The following is a 17,083-nucleotide window of genomic DNA, read 5'->3' as shown; positions in this document are numbered from 1 at the left end:
TCTACCAGATAGGATGGGGGAAAAGAGTCTTATCAATTGTTCCAAACAACAGAGACCATGAACACAAAGAATTAGAAAAAGACGAAGAGGTTAGTGAATTGGAGAGGGTGACGGTAAGAGAATATAGGGAGGATGAGAGGCGGCACAACGGTCCTTAATGCCGGTGAGTGCCGTTAGAGTGGAGGCTATCAAACAAATTTACTTTAAATAAAACGGCTTCAAGGGCAGCCTCGTTCCAAATGCAAGTTGAGGATTTTTTCTGCCAATTTTTGTAAGCAACCCTTAAAGCATATTTTGCAATGGTTATAAATTGACAAAAAACCAAAAGAGAACAGAGCACCTGCAAACTGAACTGGCTTGACCGCGTTGTTCAGTCAAGACAGATACTTCACCTACAACCAAGGAAAGCTGCTCAGGAACTTTGTACGAGAAGTAATTTTATCAAATTGAAAACACAAGAAATCATTTCTCCCTTACAAATATTATAATTCGAGAAGAATTATTAAACAAGTAAAAGCTATTTTATTTGTTTAGTTGGATTCTAGGCCTTAAATGATGTATTTTTGAGTTTTTCCAATATTAAACACAAACCCCAAACTAGGGACACACTATATTAGTTTTATTATCCAGCCTACATCTACCATAAAAATGGAAGTCCAAACGAACAATTAAAGGCTACACTTTTGAGAGTTTACATATACAGATAGTTCTGCTAAATGTGCAAAGAATATCACTCCAGTCAGCGTCCATTCGTAAAACCAAAGATGTTAGTCATTTACATCTCAACCACGGCACTGAGAGTTAGTCGAGCCCAGGCATGAATCTTGTTAGACTTGGGAACCAGTGGGAGTGACCTTGAGAAAAACTCATTCAGCAATCAGCGTACCAGACACATACTGAGAAAGTGAGTTCTCGTGACAAATTTGATATGAAACCACCCAGTCATCCCTCCCGACATTTTTTATATGCTCTAAAGTATTAACTGGAAGCAGGTTCCAACTATGCTGCTCAAGGTAGCGTTTTGTTCAATAATCCCATAGAAGCTGCAACTTCTCTGGACGTGTAAGTATCAGCTTGCTCCTGCGTGTTGTACAAAACACATGCTCAGTGAAATGTGACAACAATATCTTTCACGTCTCTATCTTTAACCTAAAGTTCCTACTAAGATAACTGGAAATGTAACACTTCAAATATATAGTCATAATGCTGTATGGGCATATCCACAGGAATGCTGCAATATTGGTGGAAGCTACTATATTGATGTATATATGGGGCATAATAAAGAAAAGCTGCCGATGAAATTGGCCTGAGTAGAAGTGGCAAAGAAGCCGCAGTGGAACTTCAAAATGCTATGCCAAAAAGGTTATAAAATCAAACAGTGAAAAGGACAGGGATGAAGCCTCATGAAAACAATTCAATTTGTTTTCCGTTGATCCTATTCTGTTAAATTCATCCAGCGACAGATGTTTGTTGAGATCACAATCTTCCAACATCAGACTACACAAGTTACAGCATACTACTCTTCTCAAATTTGTTATCCCGTAAAATTTCTACCATCATGCTTTCTTCCTGTTTATTGACAAATTGATTAAATAAGCAACCAGATATGCGTACCTGAAGGCGATGCAAGAGGTACATCAAGAAGAAATGCACAAACACCTGTCAACATTAGCAGAGAGTATTATTAAACAAGTAACATTTAGCTTCTTTGAACTATGTTATATGGACTTTGCAAGTTTCGAGTGTATGTGTGAGGAAGAGTATTTTTGCTTAGTGAGAAAATTCCATTTTTTAGGCCTCATAACAATGCTAAACAGGTTTTTTTTTTGAAAGAAAAGAACAATGCTACACAGATGGTATGGTCAATTACTGAACATGGACATCTGTTGATGGTCTTCTATTATCTGCTAAAGAACTTTCTTGAACAATCAACCCAAATCTACCCACATGCCATACTAAAATACCTTAAGTTAATCAACATTCTCTAAGTTTTATCCTGAGAAGTTTCAGTGCAAATATCAGAAATTTTAGTGGGAGGCACGGGCATCCCCAATCAGCAGAACAGAATTAGTGACCAAACGTTGGCGAGAAATCACTTAGCCACATAGAAAGCTGGGTTCTTACGGTAGGTGGTCTTGTACAAAGAGCATTCTGATCATCCTACAGAGCCAAGCCAATCAGAACAAGAAATAAATTGTTTCCACGCTTCTATCATCTAATCTGTTTTGACATGTAAAGTCTGAAGCATATATGGATCAAGCGCCATCAGTATTCTGTAGTGCACAGATTCAAGACTGGAAGAAATGTGAATCTGAAACGACTATAGAATGTTTAAATATTAACAGGTTAAGGGAGGATTTCAACACAGATTGTGTGAACAGGGAGAAGAATTAGAGAGCAATCTAAGTGGAACTTAAGTAAATAGGGTCCATGTAACAGGTGAAACTCATTCTCTTAATAGAAGATGGTTACACAGCTGAAGATCCGGTCTTTTAAACTGTTTTCCAGGCAGAACAGGCAGACAATTTAGCTAAAACTGGCAAGTAATCCATTATTTTCTTTAATTTCTTTCGTTTTCACCAACACTTTGGCCTCACTTTTCTTGCATTGGGAATCCACATTGTATCCCACAGGATGATTACCAGTGTGATATGATCTCCAGTTACATGACAACAAAAAGGATAAATGCAAAGCATGCCAACAAGTTTAAAAGTAGACAACAATATCAAATAAATCAAACTCCAACTTAATGATTAAATGTTCTAACCAGATAGCAAAGCAGGCTAATTCGGGCAGTAGGATACCGCCACAAGAATCTTGTGGCCCTGACAGCTCCAGTATCTAAAAGCTTTGCTGCCTTTTGTAACTGCAATTTGCCAGTAAATTGAGAGGGGCAATACATAATCTCAATAGACAAGGAATGAGCAATAAAGAAACAAGACATATCAAGCATACCTGTAAGCTTGCCCCTGCCATGTGGCGATGATGCAATGGGAGAGGCCTGAAAGTCAGAATGAGATTTAAGAATTTATATCTACTCAAGTCTCTCCTAATAAGGTCAGTTGGCAGGAATTTAGTGGAGGATTATAAGAGTGTATTCATTACAGAATCTCTTCAAGGCATCTTCAAAATGCAAATCAGGGTCATAGATGTAATTGTGCTCAAATTTCATCAAGATTTTATCACCCAGATTTGAGAACATCTATACACATTTTCTACTTCGTAATTCATTCTAATAAGTTGAAATGAAAAAGAAATAGATCAATGCTCAGATTAAAGTTCATAAGCTTCAGTCAAACAAACGATATCTTAGGAAGGAGATACAATGCAAAAGCATTTAAAGATGAGAGAGGTCCATTACAGTAGGAAAGTGACTCAGTTCTTGCCATACATGTTTGCAGTAAAGGAGACTTATGTACAGCTTAGAAGCCATAAGACATGATAAACAATGACAGTTGCTTTTAAACAAAAAAGAAAGGCTAAACATATATGCCTTGAAAATGCTATTCAAAGTTTGACTTAAAGGATAGACTATTCGTTTGACTGACAAATTAAAATCAAAAGGGCCAATTTCCCAGACTCTATGGGCAACAGATTGGTCTTAAGAGACTTTTAAGTAAATGTTTGAGTCCAGTAGGGGAAAAGCAAATAAAAAAGTGAAAAAAATCCAAGTTACAGCGTATGACCGCCAACAGCAACATTTTAAAATATTTTATGATGTATATAACTAGATGAAGCAAACATACTCAAGTGCTTTCATGTCAGTGTCCTCTTCCCAAGAGGATGACGCTCGACGAGAAACTCTATTCCTTTCAGCTTCTAACTGTTTTAAAAGATAATTTGATAAAAGTGAGACTAGGGAAATAAAAAAGGAGAGTAAAGGGTATGCAAGAATGACAAAAATGCAACATAACCAAGTTCAGACCTGTGCTTCTTGAAGCCTCTTTACTTCCTTTTCCAACTGAAACTCAGCTGCAGCCTTCTCACTGGCCATAGTTTCCAGTTGTGTTTGCTTGTAATACTGGAGAGCAATTGCAATAGTTGGGCATCCAAACAAGTTATGGTGGTGCTGAGATAGCAAGTGACGAGTGCAAAATGACTTACCAATAAATCAGTTAGCTCGCGATAGCGTTTCTCCAGCTCCATATGTTCCTGCTCAAAGACATATATGAAGTCACACTTGAATAACTGAGTGACATGCTCAATATATGAGAAAATATGGACGAACTTATGGCCTAATATTATGGATAAAAATATTAAGAATTGATCAGTAGAAACAACTTTGAAATGTAAATCCCTTATAATTTTCTGTTACCACAATCTTATGACAATAGAATGCAGAAAATTTTCTGTCTGCATAACTCAGCAGGTGACCTGGTGATGCATCATGAACAATACTAGATCAATTGGAAATCTAATTCCTAAATCACACGACTTTGAAGCAAGGTTGTTTTAGGCTTTAGCAAGCAGTAATATTAAATGTAGCACAGGCTTGATTTTCAATACCATGGCATCCTATTAGACCTGAAACAGCACCTCTCCAGGCTGATATGATTTAAAGTCATCAATTATGAGCATGCACTCAAGTGCATTTCACAAAACCATGCTAGTGAACAATGACAATAAGCAAAGAATCAAAGGCCTGGTAAGTTTCACATATATGTACTTCTCATTCACCATTCAACCTCTAATAGGACTGCTGGATCAGGGGATCAACATGATAAGTAGGAAATAAATTATGAATCAGAAATCTACGGACCAAGTCCATAAGCAGCTAAACTGAACAACATCATAAGAGAAGTAGTCAAAACTCAAAAGACCAGCACTCACTAGCTTTTCCTATAGGGAAAAGTGCATTTCTATTGTATTATATGGCAAGTTCTCAGCTGCAGATGTTCTATTTTAGGTAGGTTCTGTTTTATACATAACATTTAACACAAGTACTTAATTGTAATGCACGTAATCAGTATTACCAAGCAAAGAAAGAGTGTTAACCCTCAAAAAATCATTTCATGTTACATGGCCTACTAAATTTGATCCAAAGCCTAAAATATGTAAACAACTTCATTCCAGAAGAATCCAGACATGCTGAGAGAAAGAAAGAGTTACCTGGCGTGAGTAATGCTCAGCATCCCTCTTCATGGCAGCCATTTCAACCCTCATCTTTTGAACTTCAGCCTGCAAGATACATGGGAAAAAAGACCTTGAGAAATTAGTACGGATTTCTGCACGGAGATTCCAAGTTAACCTAGTCGTATATTGAACATATGTCCTATAAGCAAGAAGACGCAACTTGCCTCCATTGAAGAAAGTTTGCTCTCTGCTTCTCTCTGACCTAAACGTGCGCGCTCGACTTCCTCTTGCCATGCCTGCACCTTCATGTTTAGAAAATAAAATCAATCACAAGCTACAGGAGATATCATGTTTGCAGATACAAGAACTAACTCATATCAGGTTTTTGTTCTGGAGTTGAATGTTAAGGACAGGAGAATTGCAAAACTAAATGTTACAAAAATGAAGAAATCTATACTAATTTCTGATATGCTAGAACCAGGAAGATGGCCAGATATATCTGGTGAACAAAATGTTTCAAGAAAAGTTAAAGGCCACAGCGTAGTTAAGGTCTTAAGACAACTTCTTTGACAGATGATGCTAGCATTATTTCAAATTCACTTTTCCAACCACATTCCAGAGAAGTTATAAGGTAGCTCCCCAAAGCAAATGTCAATTGGACTATTCAGCATAGGTCTTCTTCCTTCCACTCTAGTCTGTCAAATTCATGTTTACATATTATTATCAGAGAGGGTTACATCCTTTATCATTAGTTTACATGATCTTAGGTTGTCTTTCTCCTTCCATTTACCACTGATATTTCCATAAGTTTTCCTAGAAACTGCAACTAACAGCCTCCAGCATAGAAGTCTAACAGTCTGATATAAGATGTCCCTCCAATTTTTCTCTGATAGGTGCTACCTTAACTGACTCAAAGGTAAAACTGATTTCTACTTTATCCTTTCTCTTTTTACAACATATTGGTCCTAATATTGTGACCTCAGAGATATTCAAACGATATAGATATTTTTCTAAGTAATTATTTGTGACATAGAAGATCCAAGACAATTTTATTTTAGAGTTTATCTAGAATCCAACAAACTCCTTCATTTTCCTGAACCAGCTAAATACTTTGAATACCATCTGCTATCCTACTCAATAAATCATGCAACTGATAAATAAAGGTCAATTTTGGTTATGGGTATCTCCTGATCTCCAATATAAAATTCCCTCCGGCAACTTTTTTGCCACACTCTCTCATTTCTAACTCACAACAATTCCCTTTCTGGTTTCGTCCAATTAAGATTTATCAATAAGATAAACCATACACCATTTGGCATACAGATGATCTCATAGAAGAAAGAATAGCAATCAAATTATCATGATGTAGGACTACAATGGGATGTTCTGTTTTTCTTTTTCTTTTTTTTTTGGATAAATGAGATCTCTGTTCATTACTACGAAATGCAACAACGCACTTATATTAAAATATGATAGCGATTTTTTGACTTTCTGAACCTGAATAGCTTGATTTGCATCTTCAGGGGACTTCTTTTGTCCACGGCGAATACGAGCTTCCATATCTTGCAGTTCTTGATTGAGAGACGAACATTCAGCCTAGCATCATGTATTAGGGATTAGATGAAGTTTTATCTGCGGATCTGATTCAATTTCCTCCATTTTGAAGAGGGGTCAGAATAAGGCTGGGGACAGGGAGATAAATTCATAAAGATAACAAAGGAATGTCATTACCTCAAGAAGGGCTACCTTCTGCTCAAGATCTGCTGCCTTTGAAGCCCTATCATCTGCAGTTCTCTGATGGAATAATCAATGATTGTACTTGTGAACATTGAGGAATAGAATAAAGAATATCAATTATGAGGGAGATTATCAGATACAGAAATACCAATACATAATCTTCCCTGAATTAAAAAATTAGTTCAATCCTTGTGCAAGAGAAAAGCAAAGCAAATACAATTAGGATACTGTATAGCAAAATAATGAGAAAGTTTTAAGAATAGTTTCCAGTAACAACGTTCTATTTAACCACAAAATTTCACTTCAACTCAAACTTGATCAGTTAATGGATTTCATGTGCACCAATTATGCCAAAATTCTTCCTTTCAACTGTCAGTGAAGAAATTAATTCTAAGATGAATTCAGAAACACATATTGTTAGGACGTCCAAAACTTTTTCATTCAATTCTCGGGGATGAAATTAATTTTTAATGATGAATCCAGAAACACGATGCCAGGATGCATCAAGAATTGCCAGAAAGAGAGTGCAGAATGGAAAACCTCTTTCAGGAACAGAAAGTTACCTCCCAAGTCCAAAGAAGATTTCCTTGACGAGCTAAGAAAACTTTTCCAAGAAAAATAGACCACTCAGACTAAAGCATGACCAAGGAGAGAACTAAATTTTGAGTACAAGGCTATTAAATTTAACAGAAAATTGTAAATGAGTAGATCATATCGCAAAGCCAATGCTGCCAGTATTTACAAAAAATTCTTTTGGCGAGAGCCAATACATTAATACAGCCTATTTGCCAGCACAGCTTGAATGCTTGGACACCATTGTATATCAGCTATAGTCAAATTACTGTGGTCTATAGACTTTGCATATAGATGGAACTTGAACCCCGGTCGCAGGGAAATAATCTTAGGTACTAATCATATCAACACACAGAAAGATTTACAAAGAACAAAAAGGAAGAGACAACCTAAATCATTACAGATGATGTATAAGAAAAAATTTTGTCATGCGCCCTTGCATTACCTGAATTCTGGCTAATGCTGTGGATGCCTCAATAGCTCTCTGTTCCAATTCTACTTCCCTTTCCCTTGCTGCCTGTTAGATTGAGAAGTTCATTATACTGCATGACAGAAGGCTTCAACAGCAAAACCACATATTCTTCAGAAACAACTTAAAAATAATAACAAAATACTATCTACACGCACGAAAACAGACAGAACATACAGAACTCAGGAGAAAGAGAGAGAGAGGGTAGAGAGGATAACTATAGACAAACCAGCTTTGTAGCATTATGTGCAGAGCGCTCTTCCTCAGCTCTTCGCTCAGCAGCAGCCAGTTCCTCCCTTAGGGCCTAGGATTAGACCAGTCTCATCTATTTACAGCTTCACTACAACCATGTTCCTTACACTTGAGGGAAGAAAGTGAACTTACTTGCATCATCCTTGTTTCTGTCAGTTCTCTATTTCTCATTATAGACTCCATATTTGCCTGATAAGAATATTAAACAGGATAAGAATGAGAATAAAATGATTGAAGTGATAATCAATTATCACACAAATAGGCAAAGAACAAAGAGAGGTAAAAAGAAATTGGCAACTTCCATGAAGAAGATGAATTACACAATTCTGAGAGGATTATAGCATTCAACTCTGTGCAACATTTGGCTCTAGAGTACAACAATGATGCAACAATGCTCAAATGCCACTTTTTCGTTCCTTTTTTCTTTTGATCCCCACATTGCCCCCCCCCCCCCCCCCCGAACGCCAAACAAAGCTAATGTCATCTCTTTGGCTTGGAGCCCAAACTAGATAAAGACTGAATACGTTTGCGGAAAAAGTGATATACAGTGAAAATAAGCATCTCTTGTAGATAGTAAATGACCTGCAGTGATGCCAAATTCCCTTCAGACAAAGCAGCTTGCTTCTTCAGCGCATCAACAGAACTGACAAGTGACTCAATTTCAGCATTCTTTGCTGATAATGCCTCTACCATATTTGCCTCCACTCTGCTCACCTCTCCTTTAGATGCAGAGAGATCTTTCTGGAGCTGCTTTATGTGAGCCTCATATGATTTAGTTAATTCCCTCTGTTACAGCAGAGTGTAGCCACATACAAGGTCATATTTTAAAGTGACAAGGACTTAAATTGAACTCGTAGTCCATGTGAAATAGGAGCTTGTCATTCACCTCTGCCACGAGAAGCTCTTCCAACTGAGCATTCTCAGATTTGTACTCTTGCAGGCGTGTTGAAAGTCCGGCACAAACCTGAGCATGATAAACATTAAGCGATAACAAACATAAAGAAAAACGTCTGCACATTAGATATGACAAAAAGTTGTTCTTTTGCCTTCCAAAATGACACCAAAAATCTGCTGAGCAGTTGCTTACCATAAGACATATGATCTCTATTACGACTAATGCTAAGACAAATAGTTAAAACATGGCAGCACCACAATCACGCATCAGTGCTCTGTTAACTGATGGCATTAAGAGAACAAGGACCAGCCAAGCTTCCTTGTCATACTACAGGCAAAGACACTTTGAGCTAAAGAGCTTCCAGATGCAATTTGGATATATTTAATTTTAGCTTAAAATGTGAAAATGTCAGGTATAAGCCAAAAAAACTGATTTTTCTTGTTTAATCTTATAAAGGTAAGAGGTAAACATAATGCTCCTGTTAATGGTGGTACCCCTGTTTGGTCTATAAGTTCTTAGGTATTGTTCATGGCGTATACCTAGCAAGTCTTGCAAGTCACTGTTTTAAGCATTATGGCCAATGCCTTGAGTGCTTGGATAAGATCAACAAATGAAAAGTCAAACTTTGGTACACACAGAAAGCATTTCTTACAGTAAACTGCTCTCTGAGAAAAATGGTAGGTATGTTACAAGGATTGGGACGTGGTATTTGGTAATCTTTTAGGCTTCTTTCACAGGCATCTATTATGTCTCTTCTAACTTGTCACTTACACAGAAACCATCCAGTGGTCTTCCGCAAGACTTACGGGGAAAACAATGCTGCTTTTCCACCTACTTATATGCTCCAGTTAAGTAAGTTATCTCCATGATTCTCTTCTCTCTTTGTCCTACATAAATAGAGTTTGTGCAGTAGCAATCTCTATTATATGAACATCTCAGAAATAAATTAGTAAAAAACTCGTTTGGCCAGATCCTTCCCCTACTCATTTCCTAGAAAAAATCAGACAGATGTGTCACAGAGATATAAAATCCTCTATCTCAGCCTTCTTGAACCATAATCTTTCTCCAATTATCATCCAATTGTAGTGAAAACAAAGATCTGCATTGCATGAGTTTCCTTGAAAATTTTGAGACCGCACACTCTCAGTGATTTCAATACAAGCAACAGTTACAAGTGGTGAACATTAAATTCACAAAGAAAAGACTCCAGATTCCAGACATCCTTCCAGTCTGCAAGTCTTCAAGTAAAGTAGGCAACGCTCTTCATTTACAGGATATATTTTTGCATGGAGAAGATTTGTGGCAACAGCTGTGACATTGAACAATTTGTGGACCACACCACTCTTGCATTCCCTTAGACATGCATGTTTGTTTATGTTTTTATTTCCAGTTTTCAATTGCTAAAGTGAAAACAAGTTTATTTATTGCATATTCTCATTGGAATTATATTGATTTATCACCACATTTCAATATAAACCACAATCTCATTAACTAATCCAAACCTATTCTCATTTCAAATGTAAATCTATACAAAATTAAAAATACATATTTTCCACGAAAACCAAAAATTGAAAATGAAAACACAAATTCTTACTTTCCTTTTTCTATAAATTGCAGAATAAAAATCCTCTTTAGAAGAAAATAGCGAGCAGGCTTATTATTTCCAATTAATTAAGGCTTGTTTAGGATTAGGTAGGCTTCCTACTATTTCGATTAGGTATATACTCCATCTCAACTTTAGGATTTGAACTATTGAACTCCATTCATTTAAAGCATCAACAAGTAACTCCGAATGACTTTGTATTAGGTTGGAAGTGAAAACAAGCACATCCTGATAGCAAATTACATATGTTTGTGCACAAGTATAGTATTTCTTACCCGGGCTAGACGAGCTTCTTTTGACTGCCCTGTTGAGATTGCACTTTTAAGTAATCCTTGAGCCTGTTGAACTAAAATATTTTAGTATATGCAAAAGCTATTCTCATCATTAAAGATCATAAATTAAGAAACAGAACTAAAAATTTTCACAATTATAAATACATTACCTCATCTAGTTGCTCCTGTACTTTCACCGCAGACGTAACAGATGTTTGTTCCTTATGCTGCTTATTTTGGATACCAGGTTCAATAACTAATTCCAGATCCTTTGACTGGGAATCAGCTTTGGTTGCCGCATCTTCATGTGGAGTTTGAGATTCTGAAAGTTCAGCACTTTTCAAAGGACCTGCCTCTTCTGACATCATATTCTGATTGGAGTCAGCTGGAGAATTGCCATTGACAACGTCAACATCTTTGGCAGAAGTTGATGGATTTCCAACAGGGGTATCTGCAAGTTCTGCCATCCTGACATCATCATTTAAATTTGAGGCCATAGCTTCAGCCTTAGAAGTTTCTACATCCAGATGATCGCCAACTGGCTTGGCCTCATCGTTAGATAATGTTCCAGATATAGAATTCTCTGTTGTGGACCCATCTCTATCAGCCTTGTGTTGCTCATCAATGTCAACGTTGCCACTAGTACCTGGATTATTTTCACCACTTTCAATCAGAGATATGGGTACATTCCCATCAGGTTCTGCTTGTGATAGCGATGTTTCAGTGATAGTTTGTTCTCTTTCATCCACGGCAGAAGGAACTTCATCCGGTAGGAGTTTCTTCTGGAGCCACAAGAAATTTCCGTATTATAATCATATAACAACCTTAGATTCTAAATGTGATTGCATAGATCTATACACCAACAAAGACCTAAGGAAACAAATAAGTACCTTTGATCTTGGTCTACTCTTCTTTGCATGAGATCCTCGTCTATTAGAACCTTTATAATTTTGGAAGTACCAAAAAGAAACATTTAGTTAAACAGGAGAACCATTAGTTCCAACTCAATAATTAAATCCACATTCAACAATCTGGGGTTGGCTAGACAAGTTCATTTTCTGCTCTCCACTGTTTCCTATGCTAGCCTTAAGAAGGCAATTGTAGTGATGCATAGATCCCTGGAGGCATTATGAGGCAAGCCTTTATGTTTGCTTGTAACAAGACCACCTTGATATGGCTTAAGCCTCAGACACACCTCTGAACAGAGGGACTCAATGCCAAAATGAGGGAAGGCAAAAATTTTAACTTATGCTGCTAATGAAGCAACCCAGGTGCTTCTCACCAGCTCTTGTAATCCAAATTAATAAAATCCCATACAATAAGTCCAAATTTTTCCTGCAGTGAGCTTTAACCATATGATCTTGGACTAAACCAGAGTTAATGGGCCAATCTATTTGAACAGAGAATCTTGTTCTCAATCATTTTTCAAATCTCATTAGCCTGGGTTGGATCAATTTAGCGTCTTTGAAGGCTCATAAGCTTCCTCTTCTTCATCTCTACAAAGGTTTCACTGGTTACTGCTCCATCTTTTGGTAACTACAATAAATAAAAAGTGGACTAATTTGCAATCTTCTCAAGTCTAAGTAGCCAATTCTCTGAATCTATTCCTTTGCTTTTGGACCACTCAGTTAAATAGCTTTAACTCTGAACTCTGTGCTAAACTGGCTTGCTTATTTGGGAAAGAAAATAATTTTCTCAGAGGTCACAAAATCAACATAACATATGCAAATGAGGTAACACCTGTGTTTTTTTGTTAGCTGATAAAAGTACTGCCACTCAAACCTGGATAAGGTTGTTATGCCACTATCCATTTGACAATCATATATACAACTCATCACTAACTTAAGACAAAGGTACAAGTTCAGCAGTGCTGGGGTGACAGCTGCTGCGTGCCCTATATCTCAAAATCCATGTATAAGAAAGCTTCTAATAGAGCATAAGCTAAAGATATTTTATATGAGTTCAAAATTTGAAGTCTCTTATCTAGAAACTAGGTGAATTGTAATTGTGCATGAAGTCCAAATTATCAGTTTCTAATATGAACTAAAAACTTCAATTTACATATGATATTTGTAATGTGAATTCAACAAGAAGTTATTTCTATGAAAAAAGACTTGTTTAATGCATTTTCCTTCTTAGCAAGGCACTATCCTCTGAAAGTAAGAGATCCATTTCATAGTGGCATGCAAGCGAAGTAAATGAAAGAAGGAAAAAGTGAAGCAGGCCAGGAGCCATGCATGGTAAGTCTGTTGGGGAAGTTCAGAGATGAAAATGAACAAGAGAATTCCTCATTGCAAGAAGCATTCGTTCCATATTAGAGATCAAAAGGAAGGTGGCCATGGGAACAGCTCTCTTTATGTATTCAGTGTTCCTCAACCTTAAAACTTAGGGTAATTGCCAAAGGTTGAAGAGTTATGGGCCATCTAAGTGCTAAGGACCTCTATACCAGTTATCATTATTAGATGGAAGAGGTCCCTCGTCCTGGCCGCCTTTAACTCTTGGAGCATTATCGTTACAATAATCTAACAATTCCCCAAGTATTATAGCGGGTCGAGAGCAGGGTCCAGGGTCCATTGAAGAATCAACCAAGGCCTTACCACGTTGTACACTAGAAAGTCCGCACTTTAAATAAGTGCTTGTGAATTCAGCTTCATGGGTTCCCTGGTTGCCGCAATTTGGAGAGGTTCGCAATTTAAGTGAGGTCAATAACCATTGACAGGTATATAGTACAAAAATGTGTCAAAGGTGCCTTGCATCTCCTTCTCACAGGGGATGCTCAACAAAGACTGACTCAGTCCGTGGTCAGTTCCGAAAGTCTAAGGTCCCAGAAGAGGACAAAATGTTGTAAACAGGAATTAATTGCTTAAGATGGCAATGACTTGTCGAATTCAAGAATACAGACTATTAAAAGTGTAGTTTAACTTGAGTATCCATAAATGGGTCACCATTTTCAGTTGATTAATTAGGGCAGGAAGAAGATAAAAGGAATCAAAATTCTTGGACATATACCTGGGGTGGGAACAGGCAGCTCGTCTGATTTCTCACCAACCACAAGCTTTGCCCTTCGATCCACTACTTCAAATAAATCTGGTAAAACGCAAGCACAAATTACAAAAATGTAGAACAGATTTCAACTAACTTTCCTTCAGGAACTAGTCTTTCCCTTTACTGTTTTCCTTGAAAGACTAAAAAACACAAATGATTCACATTCTGTTCGGTCCAAAACAAAAACGGTATAATCACAGCACATGAACGCTTCAGATTACAAAATTTTCTCCAAAAATACTGTCAATGCTCAGCATATGTGTTGGCAAAGAACATATGCGTCCGGTTCTAAACTAAGTTAGTAACAAAAGCAAACCGAATATTGGGGTTAAATTAGCTCAGATTGACGAGAAACGGACAATTCAGATCAGGCTGTGATCCCATCAATGACGCAAATCGTCAGTACATAAAATATCAAACTTCAATTAAGATTCAGAAACACGACGCAGAACGAGCTGTAACAACCGTACCTTCAGCCGCTTTCAGCCATGAAGCCATCGAATCAACTCAATTACTGCAAACAAAACTCTCTATACTCTTTGAATCATCAAATGGGGCTAATTCAAGATACCAGTATTTCAACTGGACTAATCTCTCAGTGAGATATTGGAGATCGATTAAATATAGTGAAATAATTTCAAGGTAGATCGCTTGTGTCAGTTGTTTGTTACAGGGGCTGTGTGCATTTCAAGCAATGTTGCGTACTCCGTTGCGATGTCGTATGGACAATCGGCCGATTAGCAGTTGGGCGGGTTACGTTGATGGGCCTAATACAATGGGCCTCTTTTGGCACTCTATGTCATTGTTGGGCCTTCTTTTCCAATTACAAACGTACAATTTAAGCCCATTAAGACAATTTCCAGCATCTATAACTTTAAATAATTGAAAAGCATTATTTCGGTATTTTTAATTTTGGGTAAATTACATTAAAATCCTCTAAAATTAGGTCAAAAATACATAAATAATCTCTATCTTTTATAAAATTACAGCTACACCCTCTAAGATTATAATTGTAATTATAACTACACCCCCTATTGAAATGCAAAACTTACATAAATACCTCCTGAAAAATATTACACTAACACCCTTCAGGGGGTGTAATTGTAATTTTATAAAAGATATGAGGGTGTTTGTATAATTTAACCTAACCTGAGAGGTTGTCAATGTAATATACCCTTTTATTTTTTTAGTCTGTCATTTCTTAATCTATATCTATACTTTATTATAATTGAATAACACTTATTTGGTGTTTATTTTATTTTTATTTTTAAATTATTTACAGTTTTTTTCTTGTTTCAACCTCTAGTTTTCCCTCTCTTTCTCTCCTCCCCATTGTCTCTCAATAACTTTCCACAACTTTTATTATTTTATTATTTTTTGTTTCTTTAATTAACAATTATATTGTTTAAGTTTTAAATTAATTATATGCATATAGAGTGTGCTAAAAACTACTAATTTTTATATAATTGTAAAGTATCATTTTGATGTCTTCTATAATTTTTTAATTTATCATTTATAATTATTTTATTTAATTATTTCATTTATCTTTCTCCTTCGTCTCAACTGCTCATTCTCTCTCCTCTCAGCTTGATTTTTTTGTTTATTTACTATATATGTATATATATATATATATATCCAACTAAAGTTGTTCGTGTAGTTACATGAAAATCATAACTATAAATGCACCCTCAAGGCATTACACTCCAGAACATACGTGAAAAAACTGAAAACCATCTTGAAAGGGGGGTAACAAAGGGTTTTCACTATAATTTTTTACTTATATTAACTTTTTGAGTAAAAAATGTCTCACAGAAGATGTCAACGTAATGCCAATGACAATTTTAATAGGTGTATGCATAATTATAAAAATAAAAGTATTTATGTAATTTTACTATAAATTAGGGTATGTTATTGTAATTTACCCTATTAAAAATTGAGACAATGAATAACAAGTGAAGATATAATGGTTAATATACTAATTTAATAGAGGTTTTTTTTTTTTTTCAAGAACTAATTTAAAAAACAAGAGGGCTTTATGCAAATTCACTTATCTTATTCCAGGAGGCAATTTTGTTTAACACACCCAAAAAATAAAATAAAATAAAATCTCATGTATCAATATGAGATTTTAATTTTGTTTAGTGATCATCACTTTTTCACTCAATTTTTTATATTTTTCCTAAATATTAGGTTAATTACACTTAAACCCTTCCAATAAATGTAAAATTATATTTTTTTTCTTAAAAGTATTTTAAAATTACACTTATACCCTCTCCAAAATTCTCCATTACACTTGACCTCTTCCATTAATAAGGGTTTGGACAGAAAATACCGACGTCAACAAAAATTTCTAATCTTACATCTCATTTGACATTCTCACGTAATATTTTTATAGTTATAAGGGAGTCAATATTATATAAGGGTGTACTTGTAATAAAATATTATTCTTGAAATATGGTCATTGGCTATTAGGTATCGTTTATGAATAAAAAATTAATCATTTATTTGTATTTTTTTTTTTACTTTCTATATATGGGTGGAGTGAACACGTTTTTTGTTTCACACATGAAAAAAGAATTTCTCACGTATCATTCTCCCACTTTCCCGCTCAAGCTTTTATATCTTTTCCTAAGAGGGTGTTTGACTAAGTTTATAAGTTTATCAAAATATCTTAAAAGATATTCGAGAGCTTATAAGCTTTAGAAAATTATTTCATAATTTTTCTCTTAAAAAAGCTTATAAGACCTCAAAATAAAATATTTTGGATCTTTTTCAAAATATCTTATAAGCTCTATAAAATTAATATTCCTTTAATCTTGTAGTTACTAATCCCCTTTTGGAATGAAAATTTTTGGGGCAGTAAAATTTTGGGTAAACTTTATTTCGTCCCCTTGTATTTTTGTAAGATAGTTAAATATTTTTCGTGTATTTGAATAATAGATTAAAAATCTCTCTGTGTTTTAATAAATAGAACACAAAACCCCTATTTTATTATAAACTAACAAAAAATGAGGTGCACGTGCCTGAGGTGTGTTTGGGCATGACTTTTTTTTGCACGTTTTGACCTTTTTTATTCTTGATTGACTGAAATGCCCCTATATTGTATCTCAAATTACCAAGGTAAATTTAACTTTTTTAAGCATTTTTTAAAATTTTTTCTCTCT

General features: G+C 35.7%; 1 protein-coding gene across 2 annotated transcripts; it reads right to left on the bottom strand.

The window, feature by feature from the left end:
- Window positions 1–579: 579 nt before the first annotated feature.
- Window positions 580–14,616, bottom strand: LOC105162052 (golgin Putative 1). Of its 2 annotated transcripts, none has more exons than XM_011079956.3 (21): window positions 14,390–14,616; window positions 13,884–13,961; window positions 11,765–11,814; window positions 11,045–11,656; window positions 10,878–10,940; window positions 8,991–9,068; window positions 8,687–8,890; window positions 8,237–8,293; window positions 8,082–8,156; window positions 7,829–7,900; window positions 6,805–6,867; window positions 6,571–6,669; window positions 5,298–5,375; window positions 5,110–5,178; window positions 4,105–4,152; window positions 3,926–4,021; window positions 3,747–3,823; window positions 2,956–3,001; window positions 2,768–2,866; window positions 1,615–1,659; window positions 580–1,080 (listed from the first exon to the last, which is right to left on the bottom strand). In XM_011079956.3, the coding sequence occupies exons 1-21, from the start codon at window positions 14,415–14,417 to the stop codon at window positions 1,009–1,011; spliced, it is 2,109 nt and encodes a 702-aa protein (XP_011078258.1). In that variant the 5' UTR covers window positions 14,418–14,616; the 3' UTR covers window positions 580–1,008. The 2 variants fall into 2 exon arrangements, with proteins under 2 accessions (XP_011078258.1, XP_011078259.1); XM_011079957.3 differs by having other exon boundaries at window positions 11,045–11,653.
- Between the last annotated feature and the right edge of the window lie 2,467 nt (window positions 14,617–17,083).

The sequence above is a fragment of the Sesamum indicum genome, linkage group LG5, assembly GCF_026168435.1.
Source record: "Sesamum indicum cultivar Baizhima isolate 11 linkage group LG5, ASM2616843v1, whole genome shotgun sequence".
Classification (NCBI taxonomy): domain Eukaryota; kingdom Viridiplantae; phylum Streptophyta; class Magnoliopsida; order Lamiales; family Pedaliaceae; genus Sesamum; species Sesamum indicum.
Note: the sequence above shows the minus strand (reverse complement) of the source record. Positions and strands in the feature narration are given on the sequence as shown.

Excerpts from the sequence above, each read along its gene's own strand:
- LOC105162052 (XM_011079956.3), bottom strand. The coding sequence starts at position 14,417 with ATGGCTTCATGGCTGAAAGCGGCTGAAG. Across the intron at positions 6,868-7,828 it reads CAGCATTAGCCAGAATTCAG|AGAACTGCAGATGATAGGGC; the intron begins GTAATGCAAGGG and ends TTATTCCATCAG. Across the intron at positions 2,867-2,955 it reads TGGCAGGGGCAAGCTTACAG|TTACAAAAGGCAGCAAAGCT; the intron begins GTATGCTTGATA and ends GGCAAATTGCAG.